General features: G+C 51.9%; 6 protein-coding genes across 6 annotated transcripts; 3 read left to right on the forward strand and 3 right to left on the reverse strand.

Moving 5' to 3' along the window:
* Nucleotides 1-1,670: 1,670 nt before the first annotated feature.
* QC763_0090880 (uncharacterized protein) lies at nucleotides 1,671-2,887 on the reverse strand (the record flags this gene model as incomplete). Its single annotated transcript, XM_062906241.1, has 2 exons — nucleotides 2,339-2,887; nucleotides 1,671-2,285 (listed from the first exon to the last, which is right to left on the reverse strand). Exons 1-2 carry the CDS (start codon nucleotides 2,414-2,416, stop codon nucleotides 1,671-1,673), a joined length of 693 nt encoding a protein of 230 aa, XP_062762656.1. The 5' UTR covers nucleotides 2,417-2,887.
* A 1,712-nt stretch (nucleotides 2,888-4,599) lies between these two features.
* On the forward strand, nucleotides 4,600-6,937 carry PTC5 ([Pyruvate dehydrogenase [acetyl-transferring]]-phosphatase 1, mitochondrial; the record flags this gene model as incomplete). The annotated part of the gene is made up of 2 exons (XM_062914416.1): nucleotides 4,600-5,728; nucleotides 5,788-6,937. Exons 1-2 carry the CDS (start codon nucleotides 4,995-4,997, stop codon nucleotides 6,935-6,937), a joined length of 1,884 nt encoding a protein of 627 aa, XP_062762657.1. The 5' UTR covers nucleotides 4,600-4,994.
* A 144-nt stretch (nucleotides 6,938-7,081) lies between these two features.
* Nucleotides 7,082-9,601, reverse strand: QC763_605800 (uncharacterized protein). The gene is made up of 3 exons (XM_062914421.1): nucleotides 9,165-9,601; nucleotides 8,760-9,107; nucleotides 7,082-8,686 (listed from the first exon to the last, which is right to left on the reverse strand). Exons 1-3 carry the CDS (start codon nucleotides 9,237-9,239, stop codon nucleotides 7,613-7,615), a joined length of 1,497 nt encoding a protein of 498 aa, XP_062762658.1. The 5' UTR covers nucleotides 9,240-9,601; the 3' UTR covers nucleotides 7,082-7,612.
* An 807-nt stretch (nucleotides 9,602-10,408) lies between these two features.
* QC763_605805 (uncharacterized protein) lies at nucleotides 10,409-11,419 on the forward strand (the record flags this gene model as incomplete). The annotated part of the gene is made up of 3 exons (XM_062914422.1): nucleotides 10,409-10,819; nucleotides 10,847-11,209; nucleotides 11,374-11,419. The coding sequence occupies exons 2-3, from the start codon at nucleotides 10,869-10,871 to the stop codon at nucleotides 11,417-11,419; spliced, it is 387 nt and encodes a 128-aa protein (XP_062762659.1). The 5' UTR covers nucleotides 10,409-10,819; nucleotides 10,847-10,868.
* A 557-nt stretch (nucleotides 11,420-11,976) lies between these two features.
* On the forward strand, nucleotides 11,977-13,395 carry QC763_605810 (uncharacterized protein; the record flags this gene model as incomplete). Its single annotated transcript, XM_062914423.1, has 3 exons — nucleotides 11,977-12,018; nucleotides 12,075-12,786; nucleotides 12,842-13,395. The coding sequence occupies 3 exons, from the start codon at nucleotides 11,977-11,979 to the stop codon at nucleotides 13,156-13,158; spliced, it is 1,071 nt and encodes a 356-aa protein (XP_062762660.1). The 3' UTR covers nucleotides 13,159-13,395.
* Nucleotides 13,396-15,842: 2,447 nt separating this feature from the next.
* Nucleotides 15,843-19,484, reverse strand: PSY2 (Platinum sensitivity protein; the record flags this gene model as incomplete). The annotated part of the gene is made up of 3 exons (XM_062914424.1): nucleotides 18,697-19,484; nucleotides 16,896-18,620; nucleotides 15,843-16,822 (listed from the first exon to the last, which is right to left on the reverse strand). The coding sequence occupies exons 2-3, from the start codon at nucleotides 18,427-18,429 to the stop codon at nucleotides 15,843-15,845; spliced, it is 2,514 nt and encodes an 837-aa protein (XP_062762661.1). The 5' UTR covers nucleotides 18,430-18,620; nucleotides 18,697-19,484.
* Between the last annotated feature and the right edge of the window lie 651 nt (nucleotides 19,485-20,135).

The raw sequence follows: 20,135 nt of genomic DNA on the forward strand, positions 1-20,135 counted from the left end.
AGTGACTCGTTGCATGATTCACTTTTTTTTTTTTTGAAATTTCCGGTCACGGGAATTTTAAATCTTTTGCTCCTCCCAAGTGGGATGTGAGCTGGTGGGATGTTGGTTTATGTACGATTGGTATGGTTGATACCCCCTTCTCTTTTCTATAAGGTACCTACTCTCGGAATGGGTTCAGGAGATGGGGAAACAGGGAAACGGGACAGGAATACGGGGCCATGTTTATGGCGATACCTACTCGCTGCTCGGTTTCCATAGGGAAGTTTACAGGGCAGACAAAGACAATAAATTGCGTCGAGTTTTTATTTTTGGTGTGCTGTGATGTGTGATGTGCTGATGGAGGTGTTGTGGGCGCTGCAAGGAAGACAGGAGGTGTGATGATTACCTACCTGGGCTTTTTTTTGGAGAGGGGATAGATGTGGAGAGGTAGGTGGTAGGTTTTGAGAGATGGTTCATAGGCCTATGAAAGTGGCTAGTAGGTCTGTTGACTTTCCTTTGAGGCATGGGTTGAGGATATGATATGATGTGCGTCGTTTGTCTTGAGGGGGTTGTTTTTATGTTCAGTTTATCAGTGGATAAAAGTCTCGGTTTTTGAAATGGGGTAACCGAGGATGTTTACAGTCTGTAAGTCTCTGTGGCTCGTTGTTTGGGCATCAATTGGTCCTGTCGTGACAGTTTGGGATTGCTCGGGCCTGGAATCGAAGTCTTTTGGTGCCGTCGGTAAAACTTTTCTCCCTATAGCATCAGGTCTCGTCGGTTCGTGCGGCTGGTATTGTGATGATGGTTGTAGGCGCTCGAAGGCTTTGTGTTTGTGGTGTTTTGATGTTGCTGTTCTAGGGGACAGACGAAAAGACGGTTTCGATGACAAAAAAGCGAGGACACCCAAGGTTGTCCCCATTGAACTACGGCTCTGGGACGGAAGATGATGGATCGACCCCGGTGGGAGTCTTTGCAGATAGGGGTATCTCCAGAGAGGAAGACTTCAAATACTGTCTTTGAAGAAGACAATCGAGTAGGTCAGCTGTAACACAACACCAAAGAGATGAAGAACCGGACCAAATTGGCCACCTACACGTTTTGGCAGCATGCAAGATGGCCCTTTGTTAGAGTAGGTTGTTTTGTGTGGTGTTCTGCTTGTCAGGGGGGAACGATTTGCAAAGATGGGCTTTGTCGACTTTGAGAGAAGAGGGATTCCTGTCAAGCAACCACTCTGTTTTAGGTAGGTAGATATTGGAGACGGACCCGGGGCGGCTAACAATACGACAGGTCATCACCCAGTCACTTCGGGAGGCGTCAGGGCCAGAAACTCTTCTTCCTCTGGGGCAGGAGATCTGAAGCGGCGAGCAGAGAATCACCAACCCGGATGAACTAGGTGGAAAGCATCAGAGCCAAAAGGGATTGGTCCTAAAAGTGTAGGAATACCCAGGCACATCGACCTCTTCCGGCAGGTCGGGGCACCTCCTCACGGTGGCGGTGGGTTGGACTACCTTGGACGATTGTTGCTTGGTTCTTGGGGTTACCGAGTGTACATCTCGCAGCGTATTACCCCAGAACCCCAAGAATACTATTACAACAAACACACCATAAAAGCAGAGACAACTCTACTATTCGAATTTCATCAACCTTAATTGAACCCTCCATCTTACACCTCAACTGATATTCACCCCCCTTTACGCCTCCGGTAAAGGCGGAAAATCCTCATCCAACACCTTCCCCAACCCACCCCCATCCTCCCCAACCCCATCCCCCAAAACTCTCCCCCTCTCCCAAGGCTTAACCGGCACCCTCCTCCCCCCAACAGGCACCACCCCCTCCCCCCTCACAACCCGCTCCTCAATCTCCCTAATCCCCTCAATCGTCTTCCCCGTCGTCACCGCTTCGATAATCGCCTGAAACTTATTAGGATATTCCCCTTTCCTATCCTCGCCTTCCCCTCCCCCCTCCCCATCCTCCGCCTTTTTCGATAAATCAACCTTCACCCCCCCACTCCTCTGCCACTCCGGCACTTCCTCCTCCTTTGGTCCCTCTGCTGGTGGGACAGGGGTATTGTTGGTTATCTTCTTTTGGATATTCACATACAGCCAAGAGGCCTTTTTGAGGATTTCCTCGTCTGGGGTTGGGAGTGTGGTGGCGGAGGAAGGGGAGGGGGAGATGGGGACGTTGAATTTGGCGGTGTAATATTTTGCGCGGAGGGTCTGGATGGAGGTGAGGACTTGGGGCTTGGTGAAGGGGGAGGAGAGGGATTGGGGGGATAGGAGAGGGCCGAGGGTTGTGATGAGGGATTGCTGCGGGGGAGTTGTTAGTGAGTAGTGGGATGAGGAGGGGAGGGAGGAGGTACCATGAATTCTCGGTCTGAGGCCCAGGGGTAGGTGTTGAATGCTTGGAGGGTTTGGGGTGGGGTTTGTTGGGTGGCCATATTGAGGTTTCGAACGTGAAATAGTGAATAGGAATATGAGGGGTTACTGTTTGAGAGATCGGAATTTGATGAGTGAGGCCGCCAAGCTGGTTATGACGGGGGTGGTTTTCCGTCGAGAGCCGAGTGAGGTGGTGAGGTGGTGGGGGTGGCTGGGGGAGAGGTTGATGTCTCTGAGTAAATTTGGGATATGAAAGTCAAAGAGGTCAGATTTCAACTTGAGATTTCCGGAATGATATGAAACACTCAACGTTGACAGTATCATAAATGACTGTGGTTGGAGTCGCATGTGAAAGCTAGGGAATCCCCACCATCATAAAGACAGTGTGAAGGACAGTGCTAAAGACGGCAGAGACTGTGCCAAGATATCAAAGCTCATTCTCACAACAAAAAGAATATATGCTAGCTTGTCACAGACCAACCATATAGCAAGGCAGAGTGGAGACTGCAGCAGGCCGTGGGGAACCAATCAAGTAAAATGTAACGACGGGGCTGCAGGACACTACTGAGCCATAGTGAGCCAGGTACAGAGATACCTAGAGGATTGAGGTCTATATATACGGAGGAACTAGATAGCTAGCAGATAGTTCCGTAGTATGCAATACAAGTCATAATCGTTGGTATCTAGACTGTTGTGATTGAGACAAGCCATTTGTTGTGCACTGTTTAGCTGCACCGAACCAGTTGTCAGAAGTTGCCTTCAACAAGTATCTGTTTCAGAAGTTCTGGATAGGGGTTCGTCACATAGAGTTGTAGAAAGTAACCTTTTGTATTTGAAGTGATTTGTGTCACAGTTAAGCTAACGGGCAAGTTAGACAGTATGAGCGGCGCGGGACGCGCTTAGCTAATTATTAGATTAGATAAGGAGTAGTCAATCAAGATGCGATCAGTGTGATCACTATAATTAAGGGCGGAACTAATCAGAGCATGATTAAAGTCATCAAAGCATAATTATAATTATCACTGGCAGGGCCAGTCAGTACGTGATAAGGCGGCTTGGCTATAATCAGTCTAAAGCTCTAGAGTTTACATATATAAAAGAACTAAATGAGCATCAAATAGTTCTGCAGTATGCAATACAAATCACATTTGTTAGTATCTTAACTATGAAACAAGCTATTTATTGTACACTACTTAGTTATACCAAACTAGAATTATTCAGAAGCGCTTTTAACTAGCAACCCTTTCAAAGGTTCTATATAGGAGTTCATTAGATTCCAGCAGTAACTTACTATAATAAATTATATAAAAATAAACTTAATATATATTACTAACGATTAATTATAATAGTAAACGTAAAAGATAATTTAATAAATAATTAGTTACGTTATTAATTATCTGTTAAAATATAGCTTTTGTTTGTGGATTTTATAGTATATCTAAGCCTTATATATTGCAGAGCCTTAGAGGCAATACGATGGCTTAAATCAGCAGTGTTTAGAAACTGCGGTTATCGGAGCGGAAGCTCGGCCTCCGGAAGTAATTTGAGGTCCCGGAAAGCTAAGCGCTAAGGCTGGTGCCCTGCAGTGGTTAAACGGTAGCGGCAACGTGGCCTGTAACGTGGCCCCTAACCTTATATTTGATTAGTGCATTTAGCGGGCGTTCGGGCCCGGAAAACGCGCGTTTAGGCCCGGGAACGGAGTTACCTTTGGGGAGCAAGTTAAAGGCCGATGGCCTATAAGACCTTTGCCTCACACCCTATCCACTGTGGTATTTTTTAGTCTATAAGGTTCAATCAATATACTGGTTTACTATACTCATTAGTGCCTCACAAGCCTATGTTACAGTGATTCTCTTTTATATATTACAGGGCGCCGCCCCTGTAATCTTCCTTCCTTCAGTGCTACGGCAACTGTCGAATGCTGCAGTCAAAGTCTTCTTCGCTCTCAGTGTACTGCGCCGATAGCTATTTGAGCCTATATTTACAGGCTTCAATAGCACCTATTTCGACAAAAGGTAAGGAAAATAATTACAAGTAATTATTAAATTAGATAATTGAATTTTTTTTTTTTAAAAAAAAAAACTTTGAATTTATATTTTACGGCCTTTTTATAATATTATTAGAAATTTGGGTAGCGCTAGGTATACTATCAAGGTTGGATTTCGGTGATGTAGCTAGAAAAATAAATGTAGTAGGTGGGGGACTGACGTGGTGTTTAGGATGCACAGCAAGACACACATGACAGTTGACGTCTCTGTGCTTCCAACTGCGTTTGTCCGTCAGGACGCACGGACCACTAGGATCAAGCTGTGGAAGCTTTGGTGAAGACAGTGAGACAGCTCCTGCTTTCCATCCCATGTGACAAGAAAGGACCAAAGAGTATTTGAGAAAGGGCATTGTTGTTTTGTTTCTTCTTGATCAAGACATTCGTTGTTGTTGTTGACTGCCACCGGTCGTGTCTCACCTGCCACCACCACGAAGGCCACCACCGGCCCCAATTCGTGCATCTGTACCGCTCCCGCATCACCGACCTTGACAGACCGACCATATCTCTCCACCAATCTTCCGCCTTGAACCCCAAACCTCCCTCCCATCCGATACTTAACCAGCGGTACGGCATCACCCCCGGCGACCGCGAAAATGCGCCGCGCTGCCGTACAAGCCTTTCGGACCACGTTTCAATATACTGCCCGGGGCCTTGGCCGACGCCCCTTCACAACCTCTCTCCCCACCACCGCCGCCCGCCGTCTCCTCTCCTCAACCTCCACCACCGCCGCCCGTCGCACCCTCAAGAATCACAGCAATGCCACCGGTATTCCCCCTCCCCTCCTAGAGAACATCAACAACAACAACAACAGTCTTCCCCTCCCACCACCCCTCCAATCCTCAATGTACTACCGCCGCGCCTCGGTCGTCCTCGCGTCGGCACTCGTGGGCTACGGAGCCTGGTACTCGTACAACGGCACCGACGTCAACAACGTCCCCGTCAAGCGCGGTTACTCCACCACCACCATCACCGACACCTCCACTGCAGACACCTCCCTTCCGACACGCAACGTCTTGGTCATCAGCGCTGACCAGCTCCACACCGGAACGATAGTAGGCGACGGACCCATCAGCAAGACCACCTCGGAAGACGGCACGAGAGTGATCGAGATGCTCAACCCGGAGCAGGCGACAGAAAAGTTGAGGAAGCTGGAGGAGTCATATCTCGTCAACCGAGGCCAAGGCGTGGTGAGATACGACCTGGTGCAATTACCAAGCAACGACCCAATCGAGGACGACCACACGGAGAAGATCATTGAGATGCAGCCCGCGACGAGTGAAAAAGGGGGGAATGATTGGATGTTTTGGGGGGTGTTTGATGGACATAGGTTTGTCTTATTCCCCAGTTGTTTAATCAAGCAAAAATCGAAACAGCTAACAAAAACAGCGGCTGGACAACCTCTGCCAAACTCCGCCAGACTCTCGTCTCTTTTGTCGCCCGTGAGCTGAACCAGACGTATCAAGAATCAAACAATGACCTCTCGGGTCCCGGCGTGGAGGCGGCTATTAGAAAGGGGTTTTTAAAGCTCGATGATGAAATAGTCAACCAGAGCGTGCAAAAAGTCATGAGAGCCAACAACAAGACCATGGCCGCCGAACTTTTGGCACCTGCCCTGTCCGGATCATGCGCCTTATTGTCCTTTTACGATTCCCGCTCTAAGCTCCTCCGCGTAGCTTGCACGGGAGACTCACGCGCCGTTTTGGGCAGGAGGACAGAATCGGGAAAATGGACGGCGACGCCGCTGTCGGTTGATCAGACCGGCTCCAATGTGGACGAGGCGAGTAGACTGAGGAGGGAACACCCCAACGAGCCCTATGTCGTTCGGAACGGGAGGGTGCTGGGTGGGTTGGAGCCGTCGAGGGCGTTTGGGGATGCGAGTTACAAGTGGACGAGGGAGATTTCGGAGAGGTTGAGGAAGCACTTTTTTGCGAGGTCGGTCTCGCCGGCGTTGAAGACGCCGCCTTATGTGACGGCTGAGCCGGTGATCACTACCACGAGGATTGAGCCGGAGAGGGGGGATTTTGTGGTGATGGCTACGGATGGGTTGTGGGAGATGTTGACTAATGAGGAGGTGATTGGGTTGGTCGGGAAGTGGATTGATGCTCAGCAGCAAAAGGGGGGGAGACAGTCGGGGTTGTTTGATTCGGTTTGGTCGAGGACTTTTGGCGGTGGAGGGTCGAGTAAGGATGGGCCCGGGGGGTTGCCGGTGGAGGTGTCCAAGGTGGAGGAGGTGGAGGGTCAAAAGACGCCGTTTAGGGGGGTGAGGCAGTGGGGGGGGAATGATGGGTTTGTGGTGGAGGATGCGAATGTGGCGACGCACCTGGTGAGGAATGCGTTGGGGGGGAAGAACAGGGAGCAGGTTAGCGCGTTGCTGACGCTGCCGGCGCCGTTTTCTAGGAGGTATAGGGATGATTTGACCGTGCAGGTTATCTTCTTTGGGGAGGGGGAGGGGGAGGGAGAGGGGAGGGGGGAGGTGGTGGTGAATCGGGAGGCGAGCAAGGGGGTGAAGGGGGAGGGGGCGAGGGCCAAGTTGTAGGGAACTTGGTCTGTTCAACCCGGGGAGGTTTCAAGATGGGTATTGATGCGTTTTCTTTGCTACATGGCGGTTGGTTTCCTACGGACTGGCTGGCGGCGCACCTGGGAATATATTTCGGTGGGCAGCGGGTGATGGCTTGTTTTTTTTTTTTTTTCTTTTCTTTTTTTTGTTGGCTATCTGTTTAGTACATTACGGCGGGTGTAGCATATGGCGGAGGGGGTGTTTTCAGCAATGGAGTTTAGGTGTGGTTAGGAAAGACCAGTGATTACTTGTATCAATCAGTATCTTGGGAAAAGTACTGACGATGGCTAAAGCAAGCAAACTTTAAAAAGATTCGACCGTTGTGCTCAGCTTGATCCTCCGTCCATTCTCCTGGGTGAAAACTCAAAGCTTGCCAGAAAGAATCACATCATTCAACCTCCTCTATACACATATCACACATTTGGTAGGGCTCTGGAAAACATCCCATACCCAAGAACTGGCCGGACAGAGCAGCCGGGATGCGTGCCCCTGCCAGGCTGCCGGAAAACAACAACGGCAAAGAGGGAACATCCCTCCTTGGAGCCATCATATCCAGCGGCCAAACAGGGCACCTCTGCCCAGGCCAGTTCCTCGGGATGCTCCAACCCAACCCCCTCTTGGTATATCTCCCTCGACCCCCCCCCCCCCTTTACCCTACAACTTACTCCTCTCCCTCTGCGGCGGCCCGACAAGCGGATCATAAACCCTCTCCGCCAAAAAATTCACCGGCCCAACCCCATGGCTAAAAAGCCCCCGTGCATCCACCATCCCCTCGTTCAACTCCTCAATCGTCCTCGCCCCAATGAGCCTCATATTCATCTCCATCTCATCCTTGAGCAACTGCATCGCCCTCTCCACCCCCTCCTGCCCGTACGCGCTCATGGCATACAAGAACGGTCTCCCGATCCCCACCCCCTTAGCCCCCAAACACAGCGCCTTGATGATATCCGTCGCCCTCCTCACCCCCCCATCAACATAAACCTCAATCTTCTTCTCCAGCCCCATCTTCTTCAGCACAGGCATAGTCTCCGCCAAGACTTCAATCCCCGACCTCGCAAAATCCAACTGTCGCCCTCCGTGGTTAGATAGCACCACGCCCGCGCACCCAACCTCCACCGCCCTCAACACGTCCTCCACTCTCTGAACCCCCTTCAAAACGATGGGCATCTTGGTAACGGACCTGAACCAAGGAATATCATCCCAGCACAGCCCCGGGTCGATAAAACTGCTGATCGCCCTCGCCGCACCCTGGCTGTTGTCCGTCTTCTCCCCTGACCCCTTCTGCACATTCGAGCCCTCATCCGTGAATTTCAACCTCATGTCTTTCTCCCTCCTCCCCAGCTGTGGCGCGTCAACGGTGATGAACAGCCCCTTGCAACCCCTCTTCTCGGCGTGCTCGACGATCCTCTTGGTGATGGCCCTGTCTTTGTTGACGTAGAGCTGCAGCCACTGGACTTGGCTTGCATCTGCAGCGTCCATGATCTCGTCAAAGGAGCAGGAGGCAAGGGTGGGGATCATTTGGACAACGTTGTGCCTCGCCGAAGCACGGGTGAGGACAACCTCGCCTTCTACGTGACCGAGTTTGCCGAGAGCGGTGGCGGTGACGTAAAAGGGAATGTCGACCTTGGTGCCGAGCATGGTGGTGGAAAAGTCGACTTTTTCAACGTTGACGAGGATTTTGGGGCGGAACCAGATGCGTTGAAAGGCTGTTTGGTTTTCTCGGAGGGTCTACATCTCATGTTGGTTCGCATTTGTCCCAAGATGACCAAGAGCTCAAGAGGGAGAGGGGAGGGGGGCTTACAATCTCATCATCAGCCGCACTAGAGTAATACCCCCAAGCAGTCTTCTTCATCACCCTCTTTGCCACGCCCTCAAAGTCAAGCAAGTTGTAGCATTGTTCGAGCAAGGGCATCTCCTCGATCCTCTTCATTCTCCCCTGCTCTTCTGGGAGGACCTCTTGTTTCTCGACGACGACGGTGGACATGTCGACGGGACCTTTGTGTTTGTCTTTTGGAAGGTATTTTTCCAGAGTGTCCGGGGGGTGGATGGGGTCGAATTCTTCGGTGGCGTCTTTGCCGGCGTATTTGAGGATGATTTTGGAGCCGCCGGGATGTTCGGGGAGGAAGTCTGTCACGTCGTAGGCGCGGCCCTGGGGTTGTCAGTAGGGGGGAGAGATATGAGGTGGGGAGCTGGAGAGGGGCACTACATGGACGATGACCCAGCAGTCGTCTGCCGACTTGTGTTTGGCGACTTCCACGCCTGTGAGCTCGACTTTGGTCATTTTTGCGGTGGTGGTGTGTTGTCCAAGGTGTTGTCCAAGGTGTTGTTCAAGGTGTTGTCCAGAAGACGGGTTGAAAGATGGGAATTGGTCGTGAAAGAGGTGCTCTTTAAACCAGTCTTGTTTCCTTGGGACCGAAATTTCCCCTAGTATGGGAAGGGGGCTGGTGTGAATTGTGAAAACGCGAGGATGGGACGAGTTATCTCCGGTGGTTGGCCGATCTGTTCGAGGTTGGTCGGTGAGGCTGTGGGGATGCCAGTGACTGAGAGGGAGATTCAATTGAAAGGGGGGTCTACGTGGTATATAAGAGAGCTGAGGGTAGATATGGGGAACAAGGCCCCAAGCAACCAGTTGTCACACGGCTGGGTCAAGGGGGAAGAGGGCGCTCGTCCAAAGCATCATCCAGGCAGTTGTCATTCGACAGGGATGCTTGGGGGGATGCTGAAGAGGCTCGGCATCTCGGCTGCGTGTGTTGCTTGTCTGCGGGGGGGGGAAATGTGGGGACCTCACCCCATTGCCTCAGGCGACGTCATCCGATTTGGCCGAGCTGGGTGTAATTACGGGCAATTTGGTACGGTATCTTACGTATTTTTGGGCTGTTGATTTCAAGCTGAAGGTGATGAGATGATTGATGGCATCGTCATCTTGAAGACCAGTCTAGATGTTTTGCTTCTCGTGGTAACAGGCCCCAAACATTTCAGCCTTGTGGTTCCATGTCCCCTAACCGTTCCTATCCGTTCATCCAGATTAACAGGCACCACACAAAGGTCTCCTCCATCTCCATCCCAACAGCCCTTGTTCCCCCTACCGTGCTATTGCTGCACATCTTGACCCTGAACATCCCGCCTCTTCCCCAGTAACTCCTCCTCCAACTTAAAACTCCTCCTCTCCTCCTCCTCCTCCCCATCACTCCCCTCCCCCTCTTCCTCCCCCGGGAAATCCCTCTCCTCATCCCCATTAACAACTACATACCACCCTACCCTCCCCGCCTTAACCCCCCCTCCCCCCTCCCCACCAGCTTCCACCACCCCACCCCCAATCTTCATCAGCTCATCCCTCAGTTTGGGAAACCAGTCACTTTCCAGGTACTGGCTCGTGATAGCAGTAATATCAACCACGTCATCAATCCTCACCGCAAAATCGGCTATGTAAGCAAACGGTGTAAAAGCAGATGACAAGTCCCCTGGGTTGTACGCCTCGAGAACTTTGACGGGGGAGCATGACTGTGAGGCCAGCACATCAAAACCGGAGGGAGGCGTATCTGGTGGGGAGTCCGGCAGTGGGATGAATGGGTAGGTGTTGCGGAGGCAGGACAGGAAGGAGTGGGAGGAGGAGGGGGAGATGAGGTGCTCGGGGGAGCAATCTGACAGGTCGTGGAGGACGGTGAAGATGCGGATCAGGGGGCGGGGGAGGGGGAAGGCGTGGGTCAGGTAGGTTGGCATTTCTGGGCGGTTGTGAGGCTGAGGTTGTCGTTGTTGATGACTGACTCGACTTGGCTGTGGCGTCGTTGGCCAGAAGGATGTACTGCGTAGAGGACTCAGACTATCGTATCTCGTGATTGCTCTCGTAGACAACAACAACAACAACAACAACAACAACAGCAGCAACAGCAACAACAACAAGTCGTCATCGATGGCGGGGCTGGATTCCAAATCATGCATAGATTGGTGTGGTGTAACGGTCTTGGCGGGGCGAGATGGTGCTCAGCTTTCTAACGGTTCTCAGAAACCAGCCTCTCCTCCTTACAACGATGTATCGGATGGTCCATCATCATTGATTAGGACCTTTGAAATGTTCCCTTCCGTCGTGCAAGCTTCTGCACTCAGGGACCGAACCCACCAAACAGAAAGCGTCCTTTACAGATCGTGTCGACCCGTTAGGATCTCGAATGCAACCATCTCTAACATCGCCCTCGGCCTGCATTCAGTCCCACTCGGCCGATGCGACGTGCAGGACTTCATCTCGCGACCAAGGTTGGTCCATTCTCGCGTGTTTTCAAGGATGGAATCCATGGGTTGGGGGCCGAATCAGTGTGCTGGCCGCTTGGGGGGGTGGTCTACCATCTTGAATATCGAACTTGTGTGATGTTCGACTTTGACCTCTTTTGTGACCTCTTGGACGCTAAACTGGTGAATAGAAGTGAGATCGACACGGCTGCAACGAGGGCGAATGGAGTTTGTTGATGAGGAATCTCACAGCTCTGGAAGAGGGAGAGTCGGTCCTGAACTTGGGTCCATGAGGGACAACCAGCCCTGTGAACCAAGAATCCAAGTCCAACTCCATCAGACCGACGTGGCTTGCCTGACTGTCTTTCTATGAATCAGTTTTATACGAGCATTTTTCCGCATAAATAGCAATGTGATGGCCGACCCCAGGACAGCAGAAGCCACTGCCTTATCGTAACCAAAAGGGCAACTGTTCGCAGCCTATAACATGGCTTAAAATAGGGGGTTTTATTTGCAGATAACTCCCCAGCTAGCACCAAGCCAGGGAGGGGGCTTAGCCAAGAAACGGCCCCTGCTGTGTTGGATGTCTTGGTGGTGAGAACTAAACCCTACCCCAGCTCCTTGCCGATGGCAACCTCACGCACCTCGACGGCCCAGCCGGCCATCTATCTGATGGGCCATGGCCGACCAAAGGATTTTTTGTTCCCGTCTCTCCCCCAGTGTCGATCTCTTTTATCTTTTATTGCGCCGCTCTTTACCTTTGCTTCTTGTTTCTTTTCTCTTCCTCCCGACATATGTCGACCACAAATCCCTACGGCTACACCATGGCCGCCACAGTAAGACGTAACCAATCTGGTGTTTCTCCCGGTCTTTGATAATGACAGCCCCGCAGTACGATCAAGGCCTCGAGCCAGCGCGCAACGACTATCCAGAGGTCACAGACCCTTCCCACTGCGCACCGGAATACGTGCCTCCCCAGCCACTGACCAATGAGCCGATGAAGCCGTATGGAAGTACTTACGTGACTCCTGCCGCCCCTTATGAGCTCTCACACACGAGGGAATCATCCTCGGCATATGGTGGACATGCAGCAACGGCGGCACCACCTTACGATATGCACGATCAGGTCCGGTTGCCAGCATCGCCCCCAACGACAGATCTGTCATCATCGATGAGCTCGGAAAAGCCCCCTTCTCACCACCGGAAAAAGACAGTATTCGGCTGCACAACACTGGTGTTTGTTCTCTCGTGCATCATTGCGCTTCTGTCGATGGCCGTGATTGGGCTGGCAGCTGCCGCGGGTATGGAGGCGCACAGGGCGAACACCAACGCGAGCAGGATAGCGGTCATGCTTGCTGAGAGCAATAGTACGTCTGGGGGGTTGGAGTCGGTTTCTGACGCCGAGCCCGAGCCTGGTACCGGTTCTGGTTCTGATTCCAACACTACTCCCGGCAGCACAAGAACCGTCACCGTCACCGTCTCCGCTGCTGCTGCGGCGACCGAGACTGTCAGGGTCACTCCTGCTTCCGCCATCTCCGCCGTTGACGACGGCTGCTCGGAAAACCCTGAGAAAGTCCACGGGTCGACTTATACTTCTTATAAACGTATGCGCCCCCCCACACTCTCTTATTTTACCCTTCTTTTACTAACCTATCTTAGGCTTCAACTCTTTGAAATTCACCCGCTACTGCCAACGAGATCCAGACGGCTCGCTCGTGATGGTGATTTTTACCTCGACTTTTGAACAGTGCATGGACGCGTGCGCGTCGTACTCGACTTATGTAGCGGAGTCGTTCCCCACGGGAGGCGCAAAGACGAGGTGTGACGGGGTTAGTTTTATTCCCGAGTGGGCGGATAAGGCTGCTGCGGGTAAGGAGAATTCGAGGGGGAATTGTTACCTGAAGAGTGGAGTTAAGGGGGAGGGGGGAGAGAATGGGAAAAAGGTCAAGGTTCATGCTGCTATTTTGCAGGGATAAATAAGTTGGGGGAGGGGAGGAATGATACCCAGGGTGCGTGTGCGTGAGGAGTAGGTAGTCGATTGGATGGATTTGTTGTGCGATTATAATGGGAGGACATTGGGAAGCGTTGAGGAAGGGTGGAGTAGGATGTGTTTATCTGGGCTTTGACTTTGACTGTATTGATTGTTCAGCTTTCTCTTTTTCTTCTTTGGCGCTAATAAATACCTGTATGAAAAACTGGTGCGTGAGTCTGACCGTTTTCGTGCTTGAAGCACGTAGGCATGTTTATATGTGATGAAATCATGAGCCAAGTGTGTGGTGAAATGGTCTGCAATCAATCCTTCAAAGATGTGTCGATACTCTCCTTCAATGATATTTTGTATGCCTTCAAAGATGGTTAGAATATTGTTGGGAATATAACATAGGTTTTGAAGAGACACTCAATGGCATGTTTCAAGGATGGTCAGTGTGTCCTAAAAAGGAAATGAAATAAGGGGCTCTTTTACCGTAGTGATAGGCCCTTCAGGCAACAATAAAAGGCATGTTATCTATCCTCAAAGATCCAAAGTCGGCGGTTATTACAGCTTTACTTGTATTTGACCAGCGGGTACAACCGCAGTGATGAATAACTTTGAGTAGTTCTTGCTCAGCAACCACCTATAGCTTTCTAAAGGGGCATCATCATCTTGGGGGACTGTGCTCGTTGTTGATGTGCCTAGGCTTCCACACCGTCTTCTACATAGTGATTGTCAAAGTGGTGGCTGTCAAAGTAATAGTTGTCAACAACCTGAAGAAGGGCAGCAACAGTGGTGGTCACGAAGTAGAGGTCGTTAAGCGGGGGCAGTTGGGAAAATCGATGTGGTGACGGAGTATCGTGGGTCTGTCAACACCATCCACCCTCCAACACCACCCACCCTCACCACCACCACCATCACAAAAATAAATGAACAATCGTGATAACAGCAAAAGATAGGCACACCAGGATTCGAACCTGGGTTTTACACCGCATCAGATCAACACCCTCACATCTCTCCCCCCGCCACTTGGAAGGCCACCGCAGAAGCCAAGCGCGATGCCGCACCTGACACTAACAGTACAGCACTCCATGTAAGCAACGAGTTGTAGCAAGGAAGGAATTGGTGTTTAGACATTATCACCCCAACCGGGTCGTCGTGAACCACTTGACCATGCGCCCCGTCATGTGTCAGCTCTTATTTGTTATCATGGCAAGTGCTGGGCCAAATATGTAAGCCATTATTAGTCCGTGGGTCGCGTGACTTTGGTGTGTTGTGTTTGGGGAAGGGGCAATGAGGGCTGGGTGGCACGTGCGTTGTGTGTGAGGTGGGAAGGAACGGTGATGGTAGAGGGCATACACAATGGGTGGGGAGAGCATGGGTTTGGAGCTTGAGGGGGTGGGATGATTCGCCATCTACAGCTCGTGGTCAAATGGTCACCAGTGCTGAGCTTGCTCCCCCGAACATCAAACAACGGCTTCACATCCCGGAGCTATGGTGCACCCAACAAACGCTCTACCTCCTCCCCCTCAGCTGCTGATGGCCTCACAATTGCCCGCTGATACCCATCTCACAATTCCTTCCGCTGGTCCCCTCCAGATAGATTGTCTATGCCGGGGTTGGTAAGACTCTAGCAGACATCGAAAATCTTGTGTGTTGGCTGTGTGGACATGTGACTTATTACTGCACCTTCAGCCATGGCAAAGATGCCTCCAATGAAGAGGTCCGTGTTGTTGATGGCCTGGTCCATTACTGTTCACAAGATTGCAGCTTGAATACAAGCTTGCGGATTGGATACATATATTCTAGGAACAAAACTCTGTTTGGCCCCCTCTGTAAGCCAAACATTCTCAACAGCTCTACCAATATCTTGAAAGGAGGCAGCTTAAATTCCTTACCATTGCTCAACCTCCTCGTAGCATCAACTCATCAAAACACAATCCACACAACCCACACAACCCACACACCACAACATCAATCACCTTCCTGCCCCTCCCGCCCACAGAACAGCAGCACACACAAGTAGAGTAATTTTATGTTTTATGCCTATCACCCACCGCTTTGTGTCTACAAGCATAGGTAGACAGCAAAGCAAAGCAGGTAGTTAACTATACACATTGTCCCCCCGTTCACTCACCACCCCCCACCCCCCCGGGACCTCCTAACTGTCACTTCCCCCCCGCCTCCTGCCCCATCTCAAGCCACTCCCCCCATTCCACCAACCCCAGTCCCCAAGCAAAGTCCCCTTGCAAATATGATTTCTTTGTTAAAAAAAAAGTTTAAAACACAGCGCTGATACCGAAAAAGCCCGCTGAATAATAAAAGCAAGAGAAGCAAAGAAAAAAACCAACCCCAACCCCAGTCCCACCCAATCACCTCGTTTCTACCCAGTCCCAGAGAGAGTCCTCCATCAATCTCCCGTTCCCATGCCTTTCCTCCCCCCACCCAAAACGCCCCATGGAAAAAAAAAAAAAAAAAAGATCGAATTTTTGGTATTGTGCCGACATTGTTGAATGAAATAACCGAAAAAACGCTGAGTGGTGAAAAGAAGAGAAAAAAGAACGAAGCGAGCCGGCGAAATATATACCATTCACAGCAACAAAAAGCACTGAATGTATTTTTCAGACGAGAGAAAAAAAAAAAAAGAAAAAAAAAACCCAACAACAACAACAACCCCAACAAAGAATATTAAATCCCAGTCCCACCCCTCACTTCCCTCCCTCCCTCTTCCGCCGCCGGACTCCCCGCCCTCACAACCGCCGTCTTCAAAACAGGCGCAATACTAATCGCAATCTTCTTCTGTCCACCCCCTCCTCCTCCATTCGGACTCCCCTCTCGACTCCTCGCCTTCCCACTGTTATTGTTGTTGTTGTTGTGAAAACTTCCCTTCTTCCTCAACATCCCCCCCACCCCTGACGACCCCAACGAAGAATTACTCCCCGCACTACTGCTATTCCTCCTCTTATGCTGCATCAGCTTATCCAGCGCGTCATCCTCATCCTCCTCCCTCCTCCTCTTCTCCGATAATCTTTCCGGCGGCGGCGTACTTGGCACCACCACCACCGGCTTCTCATTCTCCTTTGACTCATTCCCCCCCCCATCCACAGCTGTCGTCGTCGTCGTCATCACCACATCCCCCCCACCGCCCTCTTCCTCCTCATCAGACGTGTACTCCACCAGCGGCAGCTTCCCCCCATTCACCACCACGCCCGTAGGACGATGATGATGATGATGATGATGATGATGATGATTCTCCTCCTCATCATCAGAAACACTATTCCAATACTCCTCCTGCGCCTGATCAACAGCCAAATGCTCCATCATCGCCCCCCTTCCCACCCCCCTCACCTCGTCCTCTTCATCCACCTCACTAACCGTATACCCCCGGCTCTGATCCCACCTCATCAACATCCCCCTAAAGTAATCAACATGGCTCAGCGCCACTACCTTCTCCCGGTAATTCTCCATGATGTGCCTGGCCAACTCCCGATCCCCCTCATAATTAATCGACGTGAAAAAGTCCAGGCACGCCGAAGACAAGAGATTGTCCCGCGGCAGCGTCCGCAGCAGCGTGTCCAAGACTGGGCCGAAAATTCGCCTGTCGGATAGGTGTTTGGTGAAAAAAGGGTCACGGAGGAGGATGAGGTGGCGGAAGAAGCGGATGGCAACTAAAACCCCAAGAGAAAAAAAGAGGAAAAGAATTAGCAGTGTTCAGATAGGATGCAACAAAGTATTTCGTACCAAGCTGGAGGTGCTTCTGTTTGCAGGCAAGAAGCTGCGCAAACCTAGACGCAATGTTGTGGTCAAACACAAAGTGCTTGCTCCGAAAAGTGTGATGCCTGATGTAAAAGCAGAGAATCTCGTTCAAGTACCCGAAAATCCCATCTTCGAGGGCACTAAACTTCATGTTAGGCCTCTTCTCCAGGTCAAGCAGCGGCCTGAACAGCTTGGCGACCGAGTGCTCATAAAAGTGGGCAATGAACGCGTCTTGCTGGGGATCGGAAGAAACCTGATGTTTTCCCTTGGGCATGAAGCCCTCTCTGTTTTCTGGAGGGGGGCCGCTGCCGGGAACATTTGGGTCTAGAAGCACCTTGAGTGACTCTGTAAGTTGCGACTTGATCCCCAGATCCACTTCGACGAGGAGGAGATCGATGAGGGCGTCGGTCAGGGGCGCTTGTTTTCTATGGGTCTGCTCGTAGATGGTCTTTCGGATCATGGAGGGGTCAAACTCGAGTATGGAGCCGAGAATGTCTGTAGCACCAACCCGGACCGTCACGTCAGGGTGCCTAAGCCCGTAATTGATAACGGGAACAAGTCCTTGCTGGAGGAAGTTGCCATAGAGTCCTTGGCGGGCAGGTGGTTGGAGGTTCTTCGAGATGGCGCACATTTGCTGGATGAAAATGACGGCTTCCTTTTTGCGCAGCGGCTGCACAGTCGGGTCGCCAAACACGGCAAAGAGATCCGTCATGAAACCGGGCGTCATGTGGAGGTGCTGCACGATCTCGACCTGGTTGAAAAAGATGAGCGAGTTGAGAACTGAAAAGGTAGGGTCGTCCAGGATCCTAGCAAGCACAACGTCCTTCAAGTACTGTAGTCGGTAGGTCTGATGGATCTTGCGTCGCACTTGGTCATCTTGGATCCTGACCACCTCCTTATACCGCCCCTGGTTGTTCAACCACTGCCGGTGGTTCGCCTTGTGCGTCGGAAAATCGGGATCGTACTCCATCGCACCCACAACTCCCAAAACACACTCGTCAGACACGGCATGTTCGATGAGGCCGGTGTCGTTCAGCAACACCACCGTCTTCATGATGTTGCAGAGATGATGTAGGTCCCCCAAGCTCTCCATATCCTCGGCCATTTCTACTAGTGGAATAAGTTTGGCGATGTAGTCTTCGCTCATGATTGCTTTGGCGAGGGCATCGCGGCCGGACGGGGATTGCGAAAGGTTCCGCAGGGTATTCTCTATATCGATCAGCGTCCCCAGCTCAGCAGGCGGGAGCTGGATGGAGGTGGGCATGTCCATCGCCAAGTCGTCTGAGAGACCATCATCTGCAGCACGGCGAATCAGCAGGCACTCCCCTGGATAGGTTATGCAGCTCCTACCTGGTCCCCCCATGGCGGCCTGGAATTGTTGTTGAACGTGGTCGATGAATTTCCTAGCACCCGGCGAGTGAGCTTGATGCGACGAGCGTGGCATGCGAACAGGTTCAGACAAACCATATTGCCTGGCATCCGTCTGCCTCCTGAAAGGAAAGCGCCATGTCGACGCCATTGTCGGTCCAAACAATGAGGGTGTCTGTGGCGCAAGTTAGAGAACAAACTCCGGATACCGTAAAGGTTGAGTGACATGCCCTGCTGCTTCTGGAAGCCATCATCCTTCACTATTTTGGTCTCGAGCAGTAGTCTGTCCGGCTGGTCTTCTGACTGGACGATCACGCGGGGTTCCTTTTGCTCTTCCTGGATCTGAGGGATGGGTGAGTTGAGTCATCAGCGAAACCGTGTTCTCTGCCATGCGGGGGACGGAAACAGCACAGCATACCGTGACGAAGCAGGCGGTGCAGAAACCGGTGCCGCGGTCAAACCAGTCATTGTTGCGAAGCTCGTAGACCTTGACGCGCTTCTTGTCGGCCGTCGTCTGATGAGGCACGGGTTGTGCCATCATCAAGCGCTCGATGGCCTCGTCTCCGACGTCGACGTCGAGGGTGGTGTCGCTGAGCAGGTGGGGTGCGATATCGAAATGGTGCGGCGATTGCGATAGCTCGGGCTCGGCCGGGTTGAGGAGAGCAAGGGCCGCCACTTTGTTCTGGGGTTTGCGCGCTCCAAAGATGGGGAGCGCGTCGGTGCTGCAGCGAAGTGTGAAGAACGGGCTGGCGGACAGGCGCTCGGGTGTGGACAGGACACGGACTGTCTGTCGCTGGCTGGCGTGATAGGTACGGCAGGCAGAAGTTGGGGCAAAAGTCAAACTGGTTGCTCGGGTGGTGGTTGTGTGGTCTGTGGTCTGTGGTCTGTGGAGAGGGTGACGTCGAAAATAAAATCCGATGTCGAGTGGTTCAGGGAGCCATAAGGTTTCGGAAAGACCAGGCGGCTTCTTGTCGAGATGATAAGCCCTCGAGTTGATAGAGCGACAGCGCACGCGACCAGCGGCTCCTCAGACGATCGCGCAGGAGCAAGGCGTGCTCTTCAGTAAATCCCCGTCGCGACGAACGATGCGCGACAAACAGCGAATGCTTTCTTCCTTGGTGGGCGTTGAGTGGCGATGGATTATTTCCTTGGGCCGATTGCTGCCAATCTGGATTCTCTCTGCAGGGCGCGCAAGGTTGCGATGGGGAGAAGCGGGCGGAGTGCGTGATCGCTTGGGTCAAGCGGGTCCCGAAGGGGTTTAGTGGCAAATGGATGTGCCGGCTTTTTTAGTGCCATGCTAAGAATAAGCGCGGCCTGATGTCACTTTTCTACCTAAAACACCCCCACCGGCCCCAGCCCTTCACCATGCGCTGGAACGGCAGACCGGCCGGGCATTCCCTTTCATCTCTCAACCTCCCCCGCTCCACCTCCGTCCCGGCCCCGTTGTCTTGGAGCTATGGCCTACGTCCGAAGCCTTGTCCGTGTCTCGACCAGCATCCGAGCTTCTGTCGACCTTGGACGGCCCCACTCGGTCTGATATCTTGACCTAATTACTGATGATATATATTACCATCTTGACAACCTCACTTGTCGACGGTGCCGATTACGATTGATATTCAAGAGCTCTGCTTCCACTTACGACCATTATGGCTTTTGCAACAACCAATCTTTGTATTGGCATTCTCACACAATAGTCATTCACCCTTGGTCTTCACATATCATTGCAATCCTTGGTCTTAACTCTACAAGACATAACACAGCATCATTAGCTTTCCAAGCACTCTTTGAGGGCCATGCCAGCTTTGTGCTGTCCTGGGAACCTATCCGCTCTATCTTTAGATGACGAGGTGATTGATG

This window comes from Podospora pseudopauciseta, chromosome 6 (genome assembly GCF_035222475.1).
Source record: "Podospora pseudopauciseta strain CBS 411.78 chromosome 6, whole genome shotgun sequence".
Lineage (NCBI taxonomy): Eukaryota > Fungi > Ascomycota > Sordariomycetes > Sordariales > Podosporaceae > Podospora > Podospora pseudopauciseta.

Excerpts from the sequence above, each read along its gene's own strand:
- QC763_605800 (XM_062914421.1), bottom strand. The coding sequence starts at position 9,239 with ATGACCAAAGTCGAGCTCACAGGCGTGGAAGTCGCCAAACACAAGTCG. Across the intron at positions 9,108-9,164 it reads ACTGCTGGGTCATCGTCCAT|GGCCGCGCCTACGACGTGAC; the intron begins GTAGTGCCCCTC and ends TGACAACCCCAG. Across the intron at positions 8,687-8,759 it reads GTGCGGCTGATGATGAGATT|ACCCTCCGAGAAAACCAAAC; the intron begins GTAAGCCCCCCT and ends CATGAGATGTAG.